Below are 25961 nucleotides of genomic sequence, written 5' to 3' on the forward strand. Positions count from 1 at the left end.
GGATGTGGAGGAGCGGTGGTGTCGAGAGAAAGAGAGGAAGACGGATCGTGGCGGTCGAGAGAGAGAAACAGAGAGAGTATAGTGTGGGAAAAAAATTAAATTGGGGGCTACTATAACTTAAAGTGGGTATAAGCAATGCCAACAGCTATAAGCTGTCGCTATTGGCTTTATGTTTCAAGGCCAATATGATAGCTTATAGTTGTCGTCATTTGTCCAATAAGGGATTGTCGCCATTGTAAAAAAATTAATAATATTTCAAACATATATATGTAAAAATAAAGTTAATATTTCAAACATTTATATTTTGTAAAAAAAATTAATATTTCAAATATAATATTATAAATTTATAAAATACAAAATAATAAAAAAAAATTACAACTAATAAATTTGTAGAAATTTTAAAATTATTTTGCAAGATTTAACCAATTAATATAATAACTCGTTTCAATTAATGCTAATTTTATAAATATGTTAAACAAATTAAATTCAATAAGTATTATTCTTTATATCACAATATGTTTAAATTTTAATATAAAAATTATTATAAAAATATATAAATACAAAAGTTAATAATATTAAAAATTTAGAAACAGAAGAAAATCTAGTTTTAAATTTTTGTACTTAATACATAATTTTTATAAATATATTTATTACATAATTTAGTTTATTTTTAAACTTAAATTATTCTAAAATTATTTTTTTAGATTTTTTTATTTGAATTTTGGTGACATGTTATAACTGTCGGTATTGGGCTTTTATTAACTGTCGGCGTTGAGGTCAATAGCGACAATTTTTAACTGTCTGCATTGGTCTCGAATTAACTGTTGGCGTTGGGGTCAACTACAATAGTTTTTAACTGTTGGCATTGATCTCGAATTAATTGTCGGCGTTGGGGTCTATAGTGACAGTCAAAAGCAATGGTGACACTTATTCACTGTCGGCATTGGTTTCTATGCCTACAGTTTTTAACTGTCAGCATAGAGTTGCGCTAAGCAATTACAATAGTCGACAGAGTTGACTGTCATGGTTGGGTGTCGGGAAAGCCCAGTTTTGTAGTAGTGAATGAAGTTCAAGCAAGGGGTGGTTATGAGAATTCTGTCACCTTCGTTGACGATTACTCTAGAGACTCATGTAAGTACCTAAAGCATAGGAATTTTGAGAATTTGTTAAGAAGTTCAAAGAATTCATTGCTATGGCTTTAAAACCAAATTAGGTAAAACGTTAAAGATCTTGCGATTTGATAGGGGTGGAGGATATCTAGATAATCAGAACCAAGATCATTTAAATGAACTTGGAGAATTGTCTAAAGAAATTGCCCTAGGGACTCTGCAACATAACGATGTTGCTGAGCGACGTGAATCGCGCGTTTATGAAAATGTGTGTTCTATGATAAGCTATTCAACTCTACCAACTTATTACCTAGATCTTTTCTGGAGACATACTACCTAGACCGCATGTGACATTTTTTAAATGTTGTGTCATCTCAAATCTGTCTCCAAGATACCACTGATTTATGGAATGGTCGTGAACTTGGTTTACATCATTATGGAATTTGGGGGTGTCTTGCTCATGTCCCGATGAAAAAGGTAGGAAAGCTAGAACAGTGAGCTGAGGTTTGCTTGTTTGTTGGTTATCCTAAAGATAGTCAGGGTGGTCAGCTTTTAAAGTCTAGTAGACAAGAAAGTGTTTAACTCTACAAACCCTGCTTTATGGATAATGATTACATACTGAATTTCAAGCCTCGTAGAAAAATAGTATTAGATGAAAAATGATAAACTATTGTTCTATCCTCATCGATACAAGTCGATGAAAACAAGGTAGATTTTGAAACCACTAATCCAAGTAAAAATTTTACGGTGTCTCTTCGTAGTGGTAGGGTTTCTCGAAACCCGATACCTATGAGACAGATAGTGAAACCCACAAGCTGGTTGGGGATACAAAGAACAATGATCTGTTGGTTGTTAAATAGGCAATGGGTAGGTCTGAAAGAGATCTTTTGCTTGAAGCCAAGTACCAGGAAATTGAGTCTAAGTACTCTAAATTTGTCTGAGATCTTGTAGATACGCCATTAGACTTTAGGCTCATGCGATGCAAGTGGATCTATAAGAATAAGAGAGGAGCTGATGGAAAGGTCAAGACATTTAACGCGTGACTTGCGACAGAGAGAGAAATTTGACTTAAAGAAAACTTTTTCTCCGGTAGCCATGTTAAAATTCATTTAGTATATTCTTATCTATAGCCACAACTCTTGATTAAGAGATAAGGCAAATGGACATCAAAGAAGCATTTTTAACGGCTATCTTGATGAGACCATTAACATGGATCAATAAGAAGGATTTAAAGTAGCTGGACATAACAGTCGGCAAGTTGAGTAGGTCAATCTATGGACTTAAACAAGCTTCATGCTCCTGGAACTTAAGGTTTAATGGAAACATTAAGGCCTGTGGTTTTGAACAAAATGTAGTTGAGCATTGTGTTTAACCAACTCAAGGAAAAAGACATTGTGGTGTTCTTAATCCTTTATGTAGATGATATCTTACTCATTGGAAACAATGTCAAGAAATCATCAGACATAAAGAACTAGCGGGAAATAAAATTCCAGATTTCATTGTAGCAAGTCATGTTCTTGGTATCCAGATCATCAGGGATAGAAAAAGCTGAATTCTAGCTCTAACTCAAGCGGCCTACTTAGGAGAGGTTCTTGGGTGTTACTCTATAACAAATACCAAGAAAGGATGTTTAGCGTCTTGACATGGAATTTATTTTTCTAAGCAGCAGTCTCCAGGGAATCCTCAAGAGAAAGCACATATGAAACGAATTTCTTATGCAATTGCAATTAAAAGTCTAATGCATGCTATGTTGTGTGTTGTGACTGGAGATATGATATGCAATGGGAGTGGTGAACAAGTGCCAGTGAAACATTGGAAATGAACAATAGATAGCGGTCAGTATCTTAGATGGACTAGAGATTATATGTTATTCTATTCGGGTGGATCTTTGAACCTGTTAGGCTACACATATTCAGATTTTAGACTGATGTTGATGATAAGAAATCTACTTCTGAAAAAAGTGTTTACTCTTGGGGGTGGAACTATGATTTGGAGAAGCGATAGGTTATTTTTCATCTTATTAGCCATGATTTCGAGAAGGGTTAGCCTATTTGTCATTTCAGATTCCTCCCAGGAGGCTGAGTACATAGTTGCGTCTTTGGCGGCTAGGAAATAGTCAGGCTGAGGAAGTTCTATATGAATCTCGGTGTTATTCCAAAAATGGATAAACCACTCATTTTATCTAGTGACAATAATGAGGCCATAGCGAATTCGAAAGAACCTCGAAGCCACAAAAGAGCAAAACATATAGAGAGAAAGTACCACATTATCATATTGACTAGTTCAATGGAAATAAATAATGTTAAATTATTTATTGATATTTTATGAGAACAAATAGAAGAGACTTTGGGCATTTTAAAGTCTCAAAAAGATAATACTATAGTCATTGATACAATTTTGTTAATATTGATAAATTTGTATTTGTTGACCTAGATTTTGGTCAACTGACACGGAGTCAGAATATGCTTGATATGAATGAATGTGTTGAAAAGAATCGAATGACAAAAAGCAATAAGAACACGATGTTTTATAGTGGTTCGGCCCCAGGATCTGGTAATGACCTACGTCCACTTAAGTTGTTATTGATGTGTGAATCAAAGAAGTGATCAAAGAACAAGTGTTCAATGAGTTTCACCAACCTCTGAAGAACAGTACGATGTTTTCAGATAGAATTACACTAGTATCAAGTAATGCGAAAGCCAAAAAGTCCCCTCCCTTGAGCTATCCTTTTCTATTTATAGGCTCAAGGGGGATTACATGATTTAGTTGCCGATATTCTCTCCTAAATAATCGGATACTCAAGAGATTGTGTGAGTTAAATTCAGGATTTACAAAGATCTTTACAGTAATATTACATTGTATGCGGAACCATCGACCAGACTAGTCGCAGGTTAGACTGGGCAGCTTACTGCTTCTAATACGTCTTCTGGTCGATACACTAGCAGAGCTCTTCCAGGTGTCGCCCATGTGTCCAGGGATCACTTGCCACGTCATCAATGCCAATTTTTTGGATAACAGTATTAATATTAATAAAATAATTAAATAAATGTCAAAGTTATAATTGGTTAATTTTGACAAGTAATTAATTAGTTATAATTATTCAATAATTAAATTAAAATAAGAAACAAAAACCTATTTTTTGTCCTAGCTAATTGCCTATATATATATATATACTAGTGTTGTAGAATGCATTAGGCCAGATGAATTTGACAAGATAAAAATTCACTACTAATATTCTATACCTAGCCGTCCACTATCTCTTAGTTTTCTCTCTAAGAATTCTTTTATCAAGTGTTGAGACTTGCCCACACAAACACTAGGTCGTTTTAGAGAAAGTCTTGGAGGATTGTGGTCTTATTTCAAGGCAGATTTGATTCATTGCAATACCTAGCATTCAACAAGGACAAAATGTTAGAGAATCCAAATGATATAGTCATTGTTCCGCTACGCGTCTTGTAAGTACTTTACTAGTTTTATTATTGTATTTACGTGTCTCTGTAATATGCACATGCTTGTATGTTCTTATGCTTTCTACTATATATATATTGTTTTGAATATATATATATATATATATCAATATGAAGCATGCATATAGACTTGTATAAATGAGATCCTACACATTGCAGGTTGCTTGCACCTAGTATATATATATATATATATATAGAAATATATTCTATATAAAAAATGTGTATATAACATAAATTCTTGGTTTTAACGGTTTCTTTTATTAGCTTTAACGGAATATTCCAAATATTTAACGGAATATACTTTTAAAAAAAATATTAATATAAATTTAAATATTATAAAATTTCATTAGATATTTATTAATTATATAAAATATCATTATTATAATAATATATAATACAAGACTAGATATTTAATAATTATGTCAATATAAATTCAAATGATATAATAATTAGTGGCTAAAATCATTGTTCTTTTACAAGTGTATCATTTAAGTCCCCCCCCCCCCCCCCCCCCTTTTTTTTTGCTGGCAAAAGTCTCTAACATTGCACAATTGGAGCACATTTTTCCCAAACCGTTATCCGTTCGTTAAAATGAGGATTATACATGAATGTAAGGGTCTATTGCCGCAAAAGAAAAAGATCGGGGATTTAAATGCTTTAATTTTGAAAGAACATGGACTTTAGACTCCAATTTCCCTATATATTATTTTTCAAGAAGATCAAATACTTTATAATTAACATATAATTTTTTTTTTCAAAGGGACTATTGACTACCATAGGAAAGTTGTGGTTATACTACTATATAATATCATATTAATTAAGAAAAAATATATTTTTTTTTACATTACGTCATATATCAATTTCTCAATTTTTGTTCTTTACATTATTTAAATATTACATCTTTGAATATTTTTATTAATTAAAATAATATAAAATAATAAATTTTGAGAGAGAAAGAAAGAAAATTAAATTGTTGACGTCGTTTTTCATCAACTTAGAAAAAAAGAGCAATTAAACGAAAAAAAATACCAAAGGAAACAATATGAAAAGACACGGTTTTTTACGTAGTTTAGCAGTTAAAATCTGACTAGTCCATGAGTTTGTGTTATTAACTTTTTGGAATTCTCTTAAAGCTTTCTGGATGCAATTATACAGAATTTTCCCAGTCTCAGTTTCTTCGTCTCTACAAATGAATCGTCTCACTCTATTTATAGAGTGGTTTTCTAAATATCTTCCCACAGAATTCGGGTAGATATAATGCAAATCAATCAAAATAAATGCCATTAAATGCATTAGTTACTACGTACGCAGTAATATCCCATGATATTTGGGATTCACTAACAGATTACATCAGATCCCTTAAACATAGGGATTTTACAAGAATAACCATGTTCACACATAGTTTACGAGCTTAGATATTTGACCCAAACGCCTTCGAGGCTGTTCACGCATCGCGAGCTCATCAGCTTGGTTCGCCTCTGTTGTCAACAAATAATGTTGACGAGACCATCCTCTTCGAGCTCACAATACTCGAGCTCCAATCGTCTTGTCTGAGGGAAGGAAATGAATCAAGAAAATTATACAAGTGTTGAACAATTTCCATTGTGAGTTTCGAGCCTAACTTATAACCTTGGAACACCTCCGAGCTCACCTATCCCGATGTTGTCGCATTTACTGCTCAACAAGACTGTTTCTGACTTGCTGATCACATGATGACTATGCTTGTTTCGAGCTAACACTTACGACCCTGAGTTTCGAGATCAAGATTTCCATTCTTGAAATCGGAGTGTAACATTTTGCCCCCTTAAAAGTATCAGTTCGAATCATATGAGAAGGAAAATTTTCAACTGCTACCTTCGAAAGTCAGGCCACCTAGTACACTCGAGTGTGGACACACGTCAGCCAAGGATTGCGCGGTCAGAGTACTTGAGTACCTTTTACATCTACCCACGTCTTTTCGTATCTCCTTTTTTGCCGCCAACGTTACATTCGTACCGCATCCGTTAGATCGAATTCTAATTCTAGCCAATGGCCCATATCAGTCCGACCCTTGATATCCTCTGGGGTTTATAATTACACCCACTTCGTCTTCTTCCTTTTGACTTTTACGTTCTAGTTTTCAGAGAAAGAGAAACCCAGAGCTGAAAAACTTTCTTTTCCTCTTTGCATGTTCTCCAAACCGAAGAAACAAAACAACCTTGGCATTTTTGACTCCGTGAGATCTTTCTTGCAATCACTCCTACAATCATCAATTTCACTATATCTGCAAGCTTCAGTGTGTAAGTTTCTTGTTCTTGACTCTTATGTTTTCATGTCTTCATGCATTTCTATATTTTCCATTCCCGTATGAATGTATGTTGTAGTTGGTAGTTTTTTTTTCGCAATGTTGTTTAGCACAAACTTTCGATTCAAAGTCTTTGAAAACATAGTTCTGAAACCCAAATGTAGAGTAAAAAAATGAAAACATTGGTTTTTTTTAGGTTATGGGTAATGTATCGTGTAAGCCAAGAACTGGGGTTATGAATTAGGGTTTTTAATTGCACCAATCCCAAAATTATCACCTTTTTGGGTAACAGCCAACTTTACCTCTGAAAATCTGGGATTCTCAAAATGAATCCACACTTTCCCACTCTCGCGTTAAGTACACGCTCGAAGCCCGAACATTACAATAGTTCGGTGTTCCACTTCAAATTTGATTTGTCCTTTCGAGACCCTCGATCTCGATTGAGCTTACTTCGTGATCTCGGGCTTCCGAGCTCAAATCACTAAAATTGTATTATGATTTCTAGTATGCCTGGCCCTCACCCTTTTCTTTCTTTGTAGATGTCGCAGAACACTAAGAATCGGTGGGGGTCAGTGCTCGCAATTCCTAACTCTCCATCAACTCCTAGTCCAGAGTCTCCCTTCACTTAGAACCAGCGACTAATACGCGAGCACATTGTGAGGTGTGAACAAGAGGACATCCGAGACCATTTCTGACGTTAGATTGACGAGGTCGAGGAAAGAAAACGAAAGAGACTCCAGGCCGCGATCTATCCAGATCAAGACCCCGAGGTCAGGCCTATCCCGCTTGCTCCTCAACTCAAAGTCACCGTTGCTTACAAGCCTAGTGTTCTTGCATTCTCGCTGATGGAGGACTCTTCAAAATGCCCTTCCACCTCGCAAGTTGCATCCATTCCTACCCCCCAAGGAGGAATTCTTCGAGGTTGAGCATTATTGGAGCTCGGTCACCTCAACAGACCAAATCTCTGGGATTCTCGCATGCCATGACCTGAAACTCTCTGACGCACTGATGTGTCAGCCTGGGATCCCAAAATATCAGAGTTGCTACACCCCAGGTGATGGCAATCTCGACAGAAAGATTAAACTCGTGGCTTGGAGTCACGAGCATATGAAGGCAGGGGCCCTACTTCCCCTGAAATCCTTTTTAAGGATTTTCTGGATTTTTTTGGGCTCGCCCCATTCCAACTCTAGACCAACTCTTATAGGGTTCTCTCTGCCCTCAAATCATTATATCATGAGCTAAAGTGGGACAGATCCTCACCAAAAGAGATTCTCTATCTCTTTTGTTTGAAAATCAACCCCTCCCGGGCTCGGGGAGGAGATGGCTTTTACTAAATGTGGAGCTATCTAAAGGAGAAGAAGATTTTCGAGGATATGCCAAACCATCCTCCAAACTTCAAGCTGGCCTTTTTCTGGACGAATGGCCTCGCTCCTTCCAAATTATGTTCATTCCAACGAATTTGTAAGTATTCATTCCTATTTCTTTCTTGTTCGTTCAATTGATTAAGCTCGGGATAATAACACATCCATTTCTCCAGCCAACTATCAGTGTCCCACACCCTTAGATTCCATGGTGGAGCATAAGAAGGTCATGCTCCAACTGCCATATGGTCGACACTCCCTATCTTATCTTCTTCACGAAGAAAAGCTCCGAGCCTGCGGCCTCTTGGAGCAAGATCAGTCGACAGATGCTGTCGCCTATCCTAAGTACTTGAAGTGGAAGCATGTGCCTCTTCCCACTGAAAAACTTCCTCCGAGACAGAGGTCTTCGAGCTCACGAGCCCGTCCCTCTGTGGCTCACCGATAAACCCACCTCGAGAAATGAAGCCCAAAACGAGGCCTCGAGCTCAAGTGGTGGAGGTAAAATAATACTTAGCTCGGCCATGTGGTCTCCTTCTATGCTTAAGCATAGGCCTGTCACTCTGATCCTATTCCTAGATTCCAGTGATAACTTTCATGTTTGGTCCTGGGTGGATCATAGGGTACATAGGTTCGATAGTTGGTTAGGTAGATTCCAAACTATGTATAGTATAAAAGAAGTTTGGGATGGGGTCGCTGTTCAATATGGGACCAATGACTATAAAGAGCTTTTGAGGCTGTCACATACGTATAGGGAAGGGACTCCCCCAGCCTCCTCTGAAGATAGGGGGATTACTTTGTCGCTAAGCACAAGCTCAGGGGAGGGTTCAAGTTAGGTTTCTTTTGACTTTAGCCTTATTTCTTTTTGTAGTTTAAGCTCGTTCACTAATGTGTAAATTGTGCATGTGCAGGTGACATGGAGTCCAATCTTGATAACATGCTTAGTCATCGCTCGGGAGCTAAGCAGAGCAAGCTTCCGAGGGCGTCGCAGAGAGCGGGCGCCCTTCCTAAAATCCTGAAGACATCCGAGGCAACACCTTCTGCCTCGGACGCCCATGGCCCGAGCCTACCTGCTGATCCAAACCTTAAGGTCAGAGTATCCACCGAGGTCTTGCTCCCCCCGCCTCCTCCTGCCATTCAAACTTCTCAATAGACTACTCCGGCTCCAAAGAAGCTGGTTCCCACTCAGGAATGCTTGTTGTCAATTTTGATCCATTCCCTTGAGTATGTGATTGACAATGCCGCGGGGAAACACGGAGCTAGTTTGGGCTCAGATGTACTATCCCAAGTTGCCAAAGTTTCAGCAACCTTGGCGCTCCTCAATAGAAGTTCCTCACCTCTTTCCGAGACAACAACACCCTTTATGACAAGGGCAGCGAGCTCCTCACCTCGGTAATTCTTTTTACTCTGTCATGTTGCCTATTCAGATTTATTATGTATGTGTTCTAACTCAATTTTGTTTGTGTACAGGCCTTTGCCGCATTTTGTTAACTTAACTACAAGCTGAACAACGAAGTCCACTAGATCTTATCCTATGCTTAGGAGGTGAGGACCCTCTAGATAAAGCTCGTAGACGAGCTTAAGGCCACAAAGTCTGAGATCGAATCAAAGCTGGAGGCTAAGGATTCTGAAATCAGGGAGAGGGACTCCAGAATATAGGAGCTTGAAGAGTTGAATGCCAAGCTCGAGGAGGAGAAGAAGGCCACCTTCGATATAATCGAGGGTGAGAAGGCTCGCCTTCTTGAGGAGTTTAAGCAGAAGAAAGATCATGCTGTTGATATGGAGATGTACTGTAACTGGGCCAACAATGCTGATATTGATACTAGCTTTATGGACACTCTCGAAGATGAGTTTCTTGAGAGGTGGCAGGCTCAACTGGAGGAGTAGGATGCCAAGGAGGAGGCCAAAAAGACGATGGAGAAGCTTGATGCTGCTAAGGAGGATGCACCTGCTTTATAAAAGCGAGGTCATGGGCTGCGTCCCATTAAATTTTTTGTAATACCTGTTTTATTTTAATCCCTTGGGGCAAAGAAAATCTATAGCTCGTTTTAGGGCTATTTTATGTTTGTTCAAACAGTAATTCAATCTTTTATATATACGATTCTCTTGCTCGAAATCCTTTATACATTTGATTTTACAGTCAGCCTTTACTTTAATATTTTTGCTTTACATTTCTGGATCGAAATATTTCAAGCATCTTATATTAAAGGTTCACTTTTATGTTTGTTTATTCATACAAACACACTTGTTGGATTTAAGTTCGAGTTTCAATGCATTCATGCACAGTTTACCCGATATATCAATGTCTAACCTCGTTATTTGTCAAGGTTGGACCTTACTTTCACTATGCACTTGAAAGTACTTATATGGCATGTAAGATTAGTAGTTTAGTTATATCTTTCCTTTTGAGTCACTTTTCCTCTTCCTCGAGTAGCTCCCCAAGGTTGTGAGGTTGCAACTATCTTTTTGCAAAATATTCCAGCCTTGGACTCAACTTAACTCGAAGTAGGTTTATTTACATTCCAAATTTTTGTTGATTAGTTTTAGCTGGTTTGTTCCATACTTATTTAGCTCGTGTCTAGTTTGTAATCCATACACTTATACTTTTTATGATCTGGTTATATCCAGACCATCTTAGCTCGCACATCTAGTTATATCTAAACACTTATACTTTTTTATGATCTGGTTACATCCAAACCATCTTAGCTCGCGCATCTAGTTATATCCAGACACTTATACTTTTTATGATCTGGTTACATCCATACCATCTTAGCTCACATACACACTTATAACTCCTATGTCGGGTTAATAATCCAGACATTTTTATTAGTTTGCGTGTATACTTAAAAAAAATTTAGGTCGGGCTAATGATCCAGACATTTTATTCTATGTTATTTATTTTTTTCAAACTTATGGTATGATTGTATACCATTAATGCCCCCTTAATATCCTATGAGCGTGACCATAGGTTATTAAATTAAGGGAGTTTGCAAAAAAGACAACATTTAGAAAAAGATTACAACTCTGGAACAAAATTCAACATTTTTATTAACAAATGTTTGAAAAATAAAAACGCTTGGTTACAACGAAAACATCTTTCCTACATTATTGATAATAATGTCATAGATGTTCACCATTCCAAGCTCGCGGTACCAACTCTTTGTTTAGCCTCGCCAATATATATACCCTCGGTCGGATGATAGACTCGATCTGGTAAGGTCCTTCCCAGTTAGGTCCAAGTACTCCAACAGACGGGTCTCGTGTAGCCAGAAACACACATCATAGGACCAAGTCCCTTAATCTGAACTTCCTATCTCGAACCTTCTTGTTGAAATATCTGGTAGCTCGTTGCTGGTATGCAACATTTTTCAATTGAGCTTCATCTTGTCTTTCTTCAATGAGGTCTAGACTTTCTTCGAGCTGAGATTGGTTTGAGGCCTGATCGTACGCATGGCTCCGTATTGCAGATATTTCAACTTCAATCATCAACATGGCTTCACAACCATATGTTGAAGTTCGAGTTGTGGTTCGATAAGCCCACAAAACCTGAGGCAACTCCTCAGGCCACCTTCCCTTAGCCTCTTCTAACCTTTTCTTTATGGAGCCTTCTAGGGTTTTGTTGACTGCTTTGACTTGGCCATTTGATTGGGCATGGGCGACGGAGGAGAAGATTTTTATAATCCCATTTTTCTCACAGAAATGGGTAAACAGGTCACTGTCAAACTAGGTACCATTGTCCGACACTATCTTTATGGGCATCCCATATTGGCAGACGATATTCTTTACGAAAAAGTCTAAAACTTTTTTCGACGTAATAGTAGCCAGGGGTTTAGCCTCGGTCCATTTTGTGAAATAATCGATCGCGACCACATCATACTTTACTCCACCTTTGCCTGTTGGTAGTGAGCCTATTAGGTTGATTCCCCATACTGCAAAGGGCCAAGGGGAGGTCAGCATGGTAAGCTCGGTAGGTGGAGCACGTGGAATTGAAGGAAATTGCTGGCACTTATCACATCTTTTGACATATTCATATGCGTCTGCTTTGACTGTGGGCCAGAAATACCCCTGCCTTATTACCTTTTTGGATAGACTATACCCCCAGTGTGATCTCCACAAAATCCTTCATGAATTTCTTCTAGAATTTTGTTTGCCTCAGGTGGAGTTACACATCAAAGTAATGGCATAGAATACCCTATTCGATACAACCTTCCTTCCACAATAGTGTACCTCGGGATCTGATACATCAGTTTCCGAGCCTCGTTCCATTCTGTTGGGAGAATTCCAATTTTGAGGTAATTAACTATTAGGGTTATCCAGGTATGTTGAGAGTCGATCATGTACACGCCTTCTTTGTCAGGCTTGCTGATACTCGGGGTCGATAGAAACTCTATTGGGACCACGTTCAATGTATCAGCCTTGCTAGTCGTAGCGAGCCTGGCCAATGCGTCTGTGTTCGAATTTTGTTCTCGAGGAACCTGTTTTATAGCATAGAATTCGAACTGTCCCAGCACAGCTTTTGCTTTGTTTAGGTACGCGACCATTCTTATTCCCCGAGCCTGATATTCCCCCAAAACTTGGTTGACCACCAGCTGTGAATCACTATAGCAGTGTATAGCCTTAGGTTTGAGCTCCTTGGCTATTCGAAGTCCTGCTAGCAATGCTTCATATTCGACCTCGTTATTTGATGCCTCGAAGTTGAACCTTAAAGCTGAGTGAAATCGATTTCCTGCTGGGGTGATCAGTATAATGCCTGCCCCTGATCCGTGTTCATTGGAGGACCCATCAACATAAAGTTTCCACAGCTCGTGGACTGAGGTTACAACTTCATCGTTAGATACTCCAGTACACTTGACAATAAAGTCCGCCAGGGCCTGTCCCTTGATGGTTGTTCTCAGATGGTATGTAATCTCAAACTGGCTGAGCTCGACAACCTACTTTAACATCCTTCCAGAAGCTTCTAATTTAGATAGAACTTGTCGTATTGGTTGGCCAGTTAACACATGAATAGAGTGTGCTTGGAAATAAGGTCGGAGCTTTCGAGATGAGTGGATTAGGCTGAGAGCCAGTTTTTCCATTAAAGGGTATCTCGATTTTGCCCCCAGTAACCTTTTGCTAACATGTTACATTGGTTTTTGTACCTTCTTGTCTTCTCGGATGAGAACGACACTAATGGCGTGCTAGGTTGTAGCGAGATACAAGTATAAGACTTTTCCCGTGACAGGCTTCGACAAGATTGGTGGTTTGGCGAAATGTTTCTTTAGGTTCTGGAATGGAATTCGCATTCCTCTGACCACTCAAAATTTTTGACCCCTCTTAAAAGGTTGAAAAAAGGGAGACAACAGTCTATAGATTTTGAAATAAACCTGCTTAGTCCTGCCATCCATCCAGTTAAACTCTGGACATCCTTATGCTTTTGAGGTGAGGACATATCAATCAATGCCTTGATCTTGTCTGGATTAACCTCTATTCCTCATGCATTCACTATAAATCCCAGAAACTTTCTCGAAGACACTTTGAAAGAGCACTTTTGTGGGTTAAGTTTCATGTTATATTTCTATAGTACAGTAAAGCATTCGTCGAGATCATCCACATGGTTACTGTTATGTTTGGACTTGACCAACATGTCTTCAACATACACTTCCATGTTATTCCCCATCTGCTCGGAGAACATTCTGTTTACAAGCCTTTGGTACGTGGCTCCAACGTTTTTGAGCCCAAAAGGCATGACATTGTAGCAGTACAACCCTTTATTGGTTACAAAGCTTGTATGCTCTTGGTCCAGCGCGTGCATGGCGATATGATTATATCCATAATAAGCGTCCATGAACGACATGATGCCATGACCTGTAGTGGCATCTACGAGCTGATCTATCCGAGGTAGGGGAAATAATCTTTAGGGCATGCCTTGTTAAGGTCTGAGTCGTCAATGCAGGTTCGCCATTTGTCGTTGGGTTTCGGAACCAACACTGGATTGGCAATCCAATCAGGATAGAAGGCATCTCGTATGAATTGATTTTACTTCAACCTATTGACTTCTTCCTTGAGGGCATTCTTTCTATCATCGACTAGGAGTCTTTGCTTTTGTTGCTTTGGGGGGAAGCTTTTGTAAATGTTAAGCGCGTGGCTCATGACATTCAGACTGATTCCCACCATGTCCGAGTGTGACCATGCGAACACATCCTGGTTTTCTTTTAAGCAGATTAATTGCTATTTTGCTTCTTTTGAAAGATTCTTACCCACCTTCACTGTCCTCATGGGATCTTTTTCTTCGAGCTTGAACTCCTCAAGCTCTTCCAGAGGTTCGAGGTCAGCCCTTTCTTGTATCCTGGGGTCGATCTCTTCATCTATCTCAAAGACCGTCCCATCCTTGTTCTGAATAATTACAAGTGCATGTGCACTTGTTTGCTTCTTTCCCCTAATGGAGATGCTATAGCATTCTCTTCCCGCAAGCTGGTCCCCCTTCAATGTCCCAATGCCACTAGAAGTCGGGAACTTGATGGCCACATGCCTAACAGACGATACTGCCCCCAGCCCAACTAGGGCGGGTTTCCTGAGTAGTACGTTGTAGGTCGATGGGAGGTCCACCATAACAAACTCCATCATCTTGGTTACCGAGATTGGATATTCTCCCAAGGTCACGAGGAGTTCAATGGATCCCATACAGGCAATCCCTTATCCTAAAAAACCGTACAGTGTGGTTGCACATGCTTTTAGATCTCGAAGTGTGAGTCCCATCTTTTCTAGTGTGGATTTATAGAGGATATTCACTGAGCTCCCGTTATCAATCAAGACTCGACGTACCCTTTTTTTTGCGAGTTGGAGTGTTAAGACCAAGGGGTCATTATGGGGAAACTGGACGTGTGACACATCCTCTTCAGTAAACGTTATGGATTGAGTTTGAACCATCTGCTGTTTCGGAGCTCGTGGCTTGGGTTCGTAGGGAGAATCGTCTCCAATCTTGAGCTCATTCACGTATTTCTTTTGGAAAACCTGCCCGATCCTGCGATATGAGGCCCCCCCAAGATGGTTATTACATCTTCTCCATCAATCAAAGGGGGTCGCTCGTCCTCCTGAGCTCGGGAGTTATTTTTTTGGGTAGGTTGTGCAGCTGTTGCCCTTTGGCTTGTCCAGGCTTCATTGGTATTTCAGTTCCTCACGTACTGTCTGAAATATCCCCTTGAGATCAAGCCTTTAATCTCATCTTTTAGTTGTCGACATGCATCGGTTGTGTTTGATATCTCTATGGAATCTACAATATTTATTTGGATCCCTTTTTGCCTTTTGGTTCCTCATGGGGTCAGGTCGTCTGAATGGGACCTGGTTCTCATTAGCCAGGTAAATATTCTCCCGAGACTCGTTGAGCTCGGTATATACTTTGTATACAGAGAAATATTTGTCCCTTTTCTTCTTCTTCCCTCCATCAGTCTCGGGGTTATTCCCTTCGCTCTTCTTCCTTTTGGAAGGGTTGTCCCCAGAGGGTTTCAAAGTTGATGGGGTTGCTGAGGTCGAGGCAGAGTTTACGTTTGTCATTGTAGTTATGGGCTGAGAGGTCATGTTCAGTGCTGACCTCGCCTCTTCTACAGCGACAAACCTCTGAGCCCTCCGATTGAACTCGGTTAACGACCTAATAGGTTTCCTTTGTAAGTATTCCCAAAGGGTACTTTCTGGTAGTATACCCGCTCTAACAGCCATCAGGTGACCGCTATCATTGACATCTCGAGCTCGGGCCACTTCTAGGATAAACCTTGTGAGGTAACTCTTCAATGACTCGTTTTGTTGTTGTCGGGCATTTGTTAAGGCTGAGGCTTCGGGCATGATGCCAATCATAGCCTTAAATTTCTTCTTGAAGTCTCTAGATAATTGATCCCAAGATGAGATCGAATGCCTTTTATACTTCTCAAACCAGTTTTTTGCTGGTCTTGTAAGTATGGCAGGGAATGACATACATCTAAGCTCGAAACCAACATTGTTGACTCGCATGATGGTGTTGAATGTACTCAGATAGCTATACGGGTCTGGGTTTCTGTCGAATGGCAGGATAGAAAGTATCCTGAATCCCTGAGGAAACGGAGTGCTGGAGATATGCAGGGAAAAAAGGCTCGAGCTCTTCATTGGACTCTTCCGCTTTGTCCCTATTACGCTCATTCTGTAGGAGCCCGAATGATCTTTCTAATTGATCAATCCTTTCCTGGACTAAATCCACTGGAGGTCGAGTCTGGACCTGAGGAGGCTGGTTATCGTTAATAAAAACTCCAGCTCCCTGTCTCGGTACAGGGTTATACGCTGACTGTTTGCGGCCATTCAGATGGTCTCGTAGATCCGGGTTTGGAGGATTATCTCGACCCTGATTATGGTTTAGGTGTTCTCGCAGATCAGGGTGATTCCCTCGATTCCCTACATGTCTCGGTTTTGTGTTGTAAATACTCACGGACTGAGTGTAATCCGAGCTTTCACTTACATAACTCGTAGCTCAGTGATTACGAGGTAGGTCCCCTGCTGGCCTCCTTCAGCAGTTTGTGATCTTGATATTTGGCTTCCCGAAGGCTGAGGAGCCATGCGATCTTGAGTAGCTTTTCTTTCATTCCCCTGTCCATGCCAAGCCCGTTGATTTCCATCTTGATGTGCAGGTCGTTGAACCTCTTGGACTAGCGAGGGGTGCCTTATGGGTGACGATGGTTGTCTCCCATTGTCGGCCCTGGATGGTCCACAGTTCGCCCGATCAGGCTCCGGGTTGCTACGTGCAGCATCAGGATTCGGGTTCTGAGCAACCGAGGGGGCTTGATTATTACCCGTTCTTGCTGGTACTTCTGCAGTTGGGTTGGCAGTAGCCTCAGCCCGGTTACTCCTCCGGGACCTTGGTTGGGCTGGTTGAGACGCTGGTGGCGGCACTTGCTCCGCCCTCCTGGAGGTCGTGCTCCCACGAGGACGTCCCCTAGGTCTCTGAGGAGGTGCCTGGGCATTAGCAGCTTGCCTATCTAATTCTTCGTTGCGTTTCGTGGCCTCTGCCAACTATTTGCACAATTGGTGGTTTTCAAGTTCCACAATTGGAATATATCTTTCAGGATTGTAATACATATCTTCGTCAGGCTAGGGGCAGACAACCCTCGAGAATTGGACGAATCTCTCCTTTCTTCAGGATCTAGATCCGCCATGGGCTGCTTTCTAGGTTGTCATGGGTAATCCTCAGCGTGAGGAATATGCTCCTCATGTATATTGGGCATTGGGCACTCACCCGTACTAAGTTCACTTGCAGCGGCCATTGATGATTCGGGAGACCTTTTGATTAAACAGGCTCACGTCTTGTTTAATAGCTCTCAATGAAAGCACCAAACTGTTGACGCTGTTTTTCGTCGACTTAGAAAAGAAGAGCAATTAAACGAAAAAAGTACCAGAGGAAACAATATGAAAAGACACGGTTTTTTATGTGGTTCAGCATTTAAAATCTGCGTAGTCCACGAATCTGTGTTATTAGCTCTTTGGAATTCTCTTAAAGCTTTTTGGAAGCAATTATATAGAGTTTTCCCAGTCTTAGTTTCTTCGTCTCTACAAATGAATCATCCCACTCTATTTATAGAGTGGATTTCTAAATATCTTCCCACAGAATTCGGGTTGATATAATACAAATCAATTAAAATAAATGCCATTAAATGCATTAGTTACTACGTGTGTGGTAATATCCCATGATATTTGGGATTCACTAACAGATTACATCAGATCCCTTAAACATAGGGATTTTCCAACAATAAACATGTTCACACATAGCTTACGAGCTTAGGCATTTGACCCACACGCCTTCGAGACCGTTCACCCATCACGAACTCATCACCTTGGTTCGCCTCTGTTGTTGACAAATAGTGTTGACGAGACCATCCTCTTCGAGCTCACAATACTCAAGCTCAAATCGTCTTGTTTAAGGGCAGGAAATGAATAAAAAAATTTATACAAGTGTTTAACCATTGCCATTGTGAGTTTCGAGTCTAACTTATAACCTCGGAACACCTCCGAGCTCACCTATCCCGACGTTGTTGCATTTACTGCTCAACGAGACTGTTTCTGACTTGCTGATTACATGACGACTATGCTTGTTTTGAGCTAACACCTTACAACCCTGAGTTTCGAGATCAAGATTTTCATTCTCGAAATCGGGGTGTAACATAAATAAATAGTTTTTTTTTTAAATGTTTAAAGGAGCTCTAAAAAAATCTATAAATGTAGATAAAGAAGTTATCAATATTAATAATTTCCTTCTAGATTTTTAGAGCTCATTTAAACATTTTTTTTTTAAATTATTCAATTTTGTTTCTAACTATCTCCAAATTTATTAGTTTTTTATTCTTTATTTATTATTTTCTATTATATTGATTTATAAAAATGTTTAAAGATATAATATTTAAATTATGTAAAAAAAATATAGAGAAACTGATATATCGTAAAAAAAATTATTTTTTCTTAATTTTGTAATTAAAAAAATATAAGATTATACAATGGTAGAATCACAACTTGTCTAGGGTAGTTAATAGCCCCTTCAAAATTTTAAGATTTTTTTTTTATATGTTAATTATAGGGTATTTAATCTTCTTGAAAAAAAAAAACTAATTATATGGAAATTGGCAGGTAAAGTCCCAGATCTTTTCTTTTTTAGCGGCAATAGTCCCTAAAATTCATGCATAGTCCCAATTTTAACGGACGGATAACAGTTTGAGAAAAATGAGCAACAATTATGTAATGATAATGGCTTTTGTCAGGAAAAAAAAAAAAAAAAGATAAGAGACTTAAATGTTACACTTGTAAAAGAATATGGACTTTAGCTGCTAATTACCCTAATGTATAATGTATAATATATAATCCTAATTTTTATAAAATTTTGCTGGAATCAATATTTAGTAATTATATTAATATAAATTCAAATATTATAAAATATTATTATTATAATAATATTTAATACAAAACTAGATATTTAATAATTATATTAATATAAATTCACATGTTATAAAATATTATTATTACAATAAATATAATACATAATAAATACATTATATATAAATGTTGTGTGTGTACAAATAAGAATGTGTAACTAAATAAGAAATTAAAATAATATTTATTTTCTATCAAGAATAAAGAAATTTCTTCTTCAATCATTGATGTGTAATTTGAATAATATCATGAATATTTTGTACCTTAAATATGATAGTTTGATTTGAAATTTTATCGTATTATTTTAAAAAAAAAATCATAAACAATGTTTTGGTTGATTTTTTCTTTTAATATATTTATGTTATTCTTTTATATATAATATTATTTATTTATTTAAAGTTTATATGACAATTATAAAAACTTTATAAAAATAATTAATAAATTTTCTAAATAAAACTAATTAAATGTATATTGCATGTTGTTTGCACCTAGTATATATATATAAATGGAAATCCATCTTTTTTATTCAGAGGAAGCAACATAAGCAAAAATAAATTAATAAAAACAACAAAAAATTAAGAATAATTTTATCAATGATAAAAATGAAAACAAAACTAAATTATATATTGTTAAATGAAAAAAATAGAGAACATCCCATTAGTCCGGCTCAATATCAGTTTTTTTTAAGCAAATTAGACTCGATATTCATTTTAAATGATCTATTTTAATTTTTACCCACTATTTTTAACTCTTATTTTAGTACCCAAATTTTCAATTAATGTACTTATTATACTATTTCAATTACATATTTTTTTCCTCCTCAAACACGCTATAATTAGAATGCATTTCTTATTTAACTATAATATGACACATATAATACACATTACAACAATACTTAGAACCATGTACTCAAATAAGAGTAATTTAGGAAGTCTTATGATAATAATGGATAAAATTCAATTAAATATATTTAGTATCTAATTTTAGTTAACTAATCCTAAAAATAGGTAATTCTCAAATTTTCACTCAAGAGGGATTTAATTAGAAAGTAAAAAAGAAAATTTGTTTTATATCATACCATATAGATGTAGTGCAATATTAAATGAAAATAATAGCATTTAATCAAGATCGACTCAACTAGTTGTGGGTACACCCTAACCCAATTTCTATGATAATTTAGTTAAAGATTCGATGCATGTTGTATAAATCATTATTGAGTATTCTAATTATACAAGTCATATACAAGTTGAGTTTTTAAAATGAAACCCCACGTGATTAAAACAAATTAGACAATGTTTAATAATTGTGAATTATTAGTTGTATGGCAGCCTTAATGAACATATAATTAGATAAAAGGAGCAAGTAGAAGTAGCCTGGCTAATCGTGTTTGGATAATCATATTTAATTATGTTAATCACATGCAATTGTGTTTAATATATGGAACCCACGTGAATAGCAGCCTGAGAGTAAATAAATAAAATAAAAAAGTTATTAGTAAAGTAGCAAGGAATCTTCAACCTAGAGAATAAAAAAATAATAGATTAAAAAAAGATAAGTTATATAGAAAAATAAGAGTGATAAAGAGAAAAATGTTACTGCTTATCAAATATTATAAATTAACCCATGTAGTATTACAATTAAATATTCTTGCTTATCAGGTATCATATATGATAGGGTGTAGACTGTAGACTTATATTCAAATATTCTTTCAATAATTTCGATGAAATATGATTCAGACCTCTAATCTTATTGTTTTTCTTACTAATTTTTACAAATGTATATATAATTTTAATATCTAATTTAATCAGTTTTTCAACATTTTATATCAATTGTATTGAAATTAAATAACAAAAATCATGAAAAATAAAATATGAAATAATTATAACATAATATTGGATGTTAATTATTATATATATTAAGGTGTTAATTATTAAAAAAAATTAATATTTTTATATACATATATTATTTTATTTTTGTTTAAATTTAATACATAAATTGAATTATACATTAATTGTAATTAAATTTTCAACAATAATATTTTACCAATCAATTCAATCTAATAAGAATTCGAATTTTCACATTCATTTAATTAAAAAAATTTGATTTTCTTTCTTATTAAATTGATAATTATTAATGTACTGAATATATATGATGAATAATGACGTAAATTTTTTTAATGATCAATATATAATTATAAATAACTAAGGAGCACATAATGACCTAATTTAATTAAAATTTAACAATAAGAAATATTGAGGTTGCTACCTAAATCACATACATAAAATATATTTTTTTATATTTGTAATGAGATTCCTAGTATTAATTTTTTTTAAGATCAATTTATATATTTATAAATAACTAAGAAACACATAATGACCTAATTTAATTCAAATTTAAAAATAAGAAATGATGAAGTAGCTCATAAAGTATTTTATATTTATAATGAGATTCCTTATTTCTTTATTATATATGTTTGTTCACTACGATTAAGTTGTTTCTGCAAAAGATTTAACATGGATTTTTTTTTATTTAAATATCAGCTAAAATTATATTTCACTTAGCCTATAGGCTAGGTTCCCCATATGCCAGTTATTATTACTTTATTAGTTTGATTAGTACTTATTCGATGAATATTTCCACCAAATTAATAATAATGAAGCAAATAAAATATATTAAAGAGGCCAATAATTCAGCTCAGCTCAGATTGCTACTACTCTATTTATAGCGACTCTTGTCTTCTACGTTTTTTAAGTTAAGATCTATTCTTAAGCTTTAGTCACTTTTCAAAAGCTTTCTGGGCCGTAGTCAACTTTGTTTCATCAAAACCAGTTTCTGGTATGTAGTTATATGCTAATATAAATATATAATATATAATTATTGATCTATTTTTGTTGTAATCAATTAGTTTATTGTTTGAGTTATATTTTAGAGTTGAGTTCTGATTATAATCTTTGTTCTTCTATGCATCATGTTTCTACTATCATGTTCTGTTTCATGAATAAATTCATTTATTTCTTTTCATAATTTTTTTTTTGCTGAGAGTATTTTTAATCAAATACATATATAATATAGATATGTACGGTTGAGTTACTGTTAAGTAAGAAGGTCCTCTACTCAAAATCTAAATGAACAGATGTCCATATTTTACACACCTCAAAAAAGTTGAAGTAAATCTCTTCCAGATATATATTTATTTATATTAAGGATGCTTATTGTTTTTGTATTATTTTAATTTTTTTCATTTTTTGATGATTCCATTGTACTATACTTATTGTTTTGATAAAACTGCCCAAAAAATTAATTTTTTTATTTAATAAAAAAATAGTATTCAGTTATTATTATTCTGACTCTACTATAGATTCTCATAGATGTACAATAAGCTAGTAAGATAATACTCTATCCCAAATTCTCCAATTTTCTATAAAAAGACAAACTATGAAAGCGCTTGCTTAAGGTTAGGTTTGTGTCTCTATCTCAGGTCTAATTTTTCAATGGTAATGTTATTGAACAAATCATAGCTGGATTTTCTCTTCAATAAGAAAAGGTTGAGTAATTGACATACAATTAATAACTTGTAAAGCTAATGGTATGTTATGTCAAAACTTTATATATATGCTTAGAAACTCCAATTTAGAAGCTAATGTTTTCTTTGAATGCCATTCTAGCATAATGGGAAGCAGCTATGGAGAATACACCTATGAGAGCTTGGAGAGGGAGCTCTACTGGCCCTCAGAAAAGCTTCGAATTTCGATAACCGGAGCCGGTGGATTCATTGCCTCACACATTGCTAGGAGGCTGAAGAGTGAAGGGCATTACATAATTGCCTCAGATTGGAAGAAAAATGAGCACATGACAGAGGACATGTTTTGCCATGAGTTCCATCTAGTTGATCTTAGAGTCATGGACAATTGTTTAAAGGTCACTAGTGGAGTTGACCATGTCTTCAACCTTGCTGCTGATATGGGTGGCATGGGCTTCATTCAATCAAACCATTCAGTCATCATGTACAACAATACCATGATCAGCTTTAACATGCTTGAGGCTGCAAGGATCAATGGTGTTAAGAGGTACTTTTTACTTTTTCATTTCCACTAATTACTTCTTAATCTAATCTTGTACAAGACAAGCCCCTAAGGCTAGCTCAGTGAGGGGAGAAGAGATATGGTGGAGAGCTGTCATGGCTAGTTTTGAAGTTTTGTGGTCCAATATAAAATATGATATTTTCTTAATAATTATATACAAAAATGATAGTTTTCTAAATTTGAAAAAAAAAATATTGTTTAAAGATTTGAGACCTTTTTAGCGAGGGTCCTTATCACATGCTTGATCCACCTATTCTTAGTCGGTACTCTGATTCTCTTTGTTTTTTAATTATTATGTGCACTATATTCAGGGCCGACCTTAGCTATAGGTAGGGCATGTCCAAGCCTAAGGCCACCAACTACTGGCGGCCGAAATTACTTTTTAAAAAGAGTAACATTATTTATATGGAGTTTTGAAAAGTATCATTTTTGTATATACCAAAAAAAAATTAAAAAAAAAAAAAACTTGTAATACAAGACCACTTCTCTCTTTGATTCTTTTATTTCAAAAACTATATAATATGGATTTAAGATCTTGGGTATCTTGGAATATGGTGTACTAAAATTATCAATTTACATTCTTTGTAAACCACGGGTCATTTTCAGGCTCTTCTATGCCTCAAGTGCTTGCATTTACCCTGAATTCAAACAGTTGGAAACTAATGTGAGCTTGAAGGAGGCTGATGCTTGGCCTGCAGAGGTAAAAAAAATTCACAATCTCAAATCCCAAACACTCATTTGCTTCAAAATTTTCAAAACGTTATGTATTTATTTATGCATTGTCATTTACACAAAATATAGCCCCAAGATGCTTATGGACTGGAGAAGCTAGCAACAGAAGAGCTGTGCAAGCACTATAACAAGGACTTTGGTATCGAGTGTCGTATTGGACGATTCCACAACATTTATGGACCTTTCGGAACTTGGAAAGGTGAGTGTGCTATGACTGTAGCAAACACATACAATTTCATTGAGAGTTAGTAGTACAAGTAACATGAAGAGTTACTTAAATTAATAATGTGGTTTTTGCAGGAGGAAGAGAGAAGGCTCCAGCTGCATTTTGCAGAAAAACACTTACTTCCAATGATAAGTTTGAGATGTGGGGAGATGGGCTTCAAACTCGGTCTTTCACCTTCATTGATGAATGTGTAGAAGGTGTCCTAAGGTAAAGTTAACAAACAAACAAATGAAACTCATTACTGATTAATTTAGAAACGAAACTCAGGATCAGGATCTTATCAACACATATACACATACATTTATGGTTTTCTTTTAGCTAATATTAACATTTATTTATGTATGCAATGCAGATTGACAAAGTCAGATTTCCGGGAGCCAGTGAACATTGGAAGTGATGAGATGGTTAGCATGAATGAAATGGCTGAGATTGTCTTGGGTTTTGACAACAAGGACCTTCCCATTCACCACATTCCTGGCCCGGAAGGTGTCCGTGGCCGAAACTCAGACAACACTCTCATTAAAGAAAAGCTTGGCTGGGCGCCTACCATGAAGTTGAAGGTATATATATATATATATATATTATCCATCACTTTCTGCAAAATAACCTTCCAAAACAGATGTTTGTCGAGTATGTGTAACCCATCAAAATCTTGTTTTATTTTTTTAACAGGATGGGCTTAGGTTTACATACTTCTGGATAAGGGAACAGATTGAGAAAGAGAAAGCTAAAGGGGTTGATTTGGCAGTTTATGGGTCCTCAAAGGTGGTGGGAACCCAAGCACCTGTTCAATTGGGTTCTCTACGAGCTGCTGATGGCAAAGAATGAACCAAAACAAAGCAGCTAAACCAAGCCATCATGATGTGATCAAATCAAAACCTTCAATTCATATTGGTATTATTAAAAGTACAGTATTGGGTTTTAGTAGCCTTTTTCGTTCCTCAACGTACCATTTTCAACATTTCTGTTTGTTTCCTCATTGGCAATAAGAAAAAAGTGCTTATTCTCTCTTTTAATGTACTTCTTGCTTGCTTATTATTAAGAAGGGATTGTTCTAAATGCCTTCACTATATCAATCTCTTAGATCTTAGTAGTAAGTAACCATGACACAAAAGAAATTTAAACTCAAAGAAGAAGAAGAAGAAGAAGAAATTTAAACGGTTTAACTTTGATGTCCAGCAGCAGTATGAGTACAACAAAATAACAGTAAATTATAATATGAACTCATTAATCTTCATCCAAAATCATGCACCATTCCAAACATTTATGTGCTTGTATTACCCCGAACCTATACTTTTTGAGAACCAATATAAAATATGGTATTTTTCTAATATAAAATGGTAATCAACATGTCACCCTTTGTATAAAACGAAATGGCATTCTTCTAAAATTTTGGATTCAGATTAAATATTAACAAATTAGTTACATCTTTTTTTTATCGAACGTGACTAAAATATTTTAATAATGACGTTTTTTTAATAAATTCTACCAAATAAAATGTCATTTATTCACACTAAAGTGTCATTATTTATTAAATTTCACTAAATTATTATTATTATTATTATTATTATTGTTGTTGTTGTTGTTGTTGTTGTTGTTGTTGTTGTTGTTGTTGTTGTTGTTGTTGTTGTTGTTGTTTACCGAGCTTTTCAGAAACAAGAGAGATATTAAGAAGTAAAAGAATTAAGGATGAACAATCGAAGTTTTTACGTGAATGGGGTGTTAATCAGCCTTAGTCCACAAATCAATTGTACTAGACTTTAGAAAGTTATGACAATAGAGTTTTCTA

At 36.2% G+C, this 25961-nt stretch overlaps 1 protein-coding gene across 1 annotated transcript; it reads left to right on the plus strand.

The window, feature by feature from the left end:
- The first annotated feature begins 21841 nt into the window (after window positions 1-21841).
- LOC133819090 (GDP-mannose 3,5-epimerase 1) lies at window positions 21842-25188 on the plus strand. Its single transcript, XM_062252255.1, has 7 exons — window positions 21842-21967; window positions 22798-23199; window positions 23821-23914; window positions 24016-24145; window positions 24247-24379; window positions 24525-24732; window positions 24845-25188. The coding sequence occupies exons 2-7, from the start codon at window positions 22802-22804 to the stop codon at window positions 24998-25000; spliced, it is 1119 nt and encodes a 372-aa protein (XP_062108239.1). The 5' UTR covers window positions 21842-21967; window positions 22798-22801; the 3' UTR covers window positions 25001-25188.
- The last annotated feature ends 773 nt before the right edge of the window (window positions 25189-25961 follow it).

This window comes from Humulus lupulus, chromosome 2, assembly GCF_963169125.1.
Source record: "Humulus lupulus chromosome 2, drHumLupu1.1, whole genome shotgun sequence".
Taxonomy (NCBI): domain Eukaryota; kingdom Viridiplantae; phylum Streptophyta; class Magnoliopsida; order Rosales; family Cannabaceae; genus Humulus; species Humulus lupulus.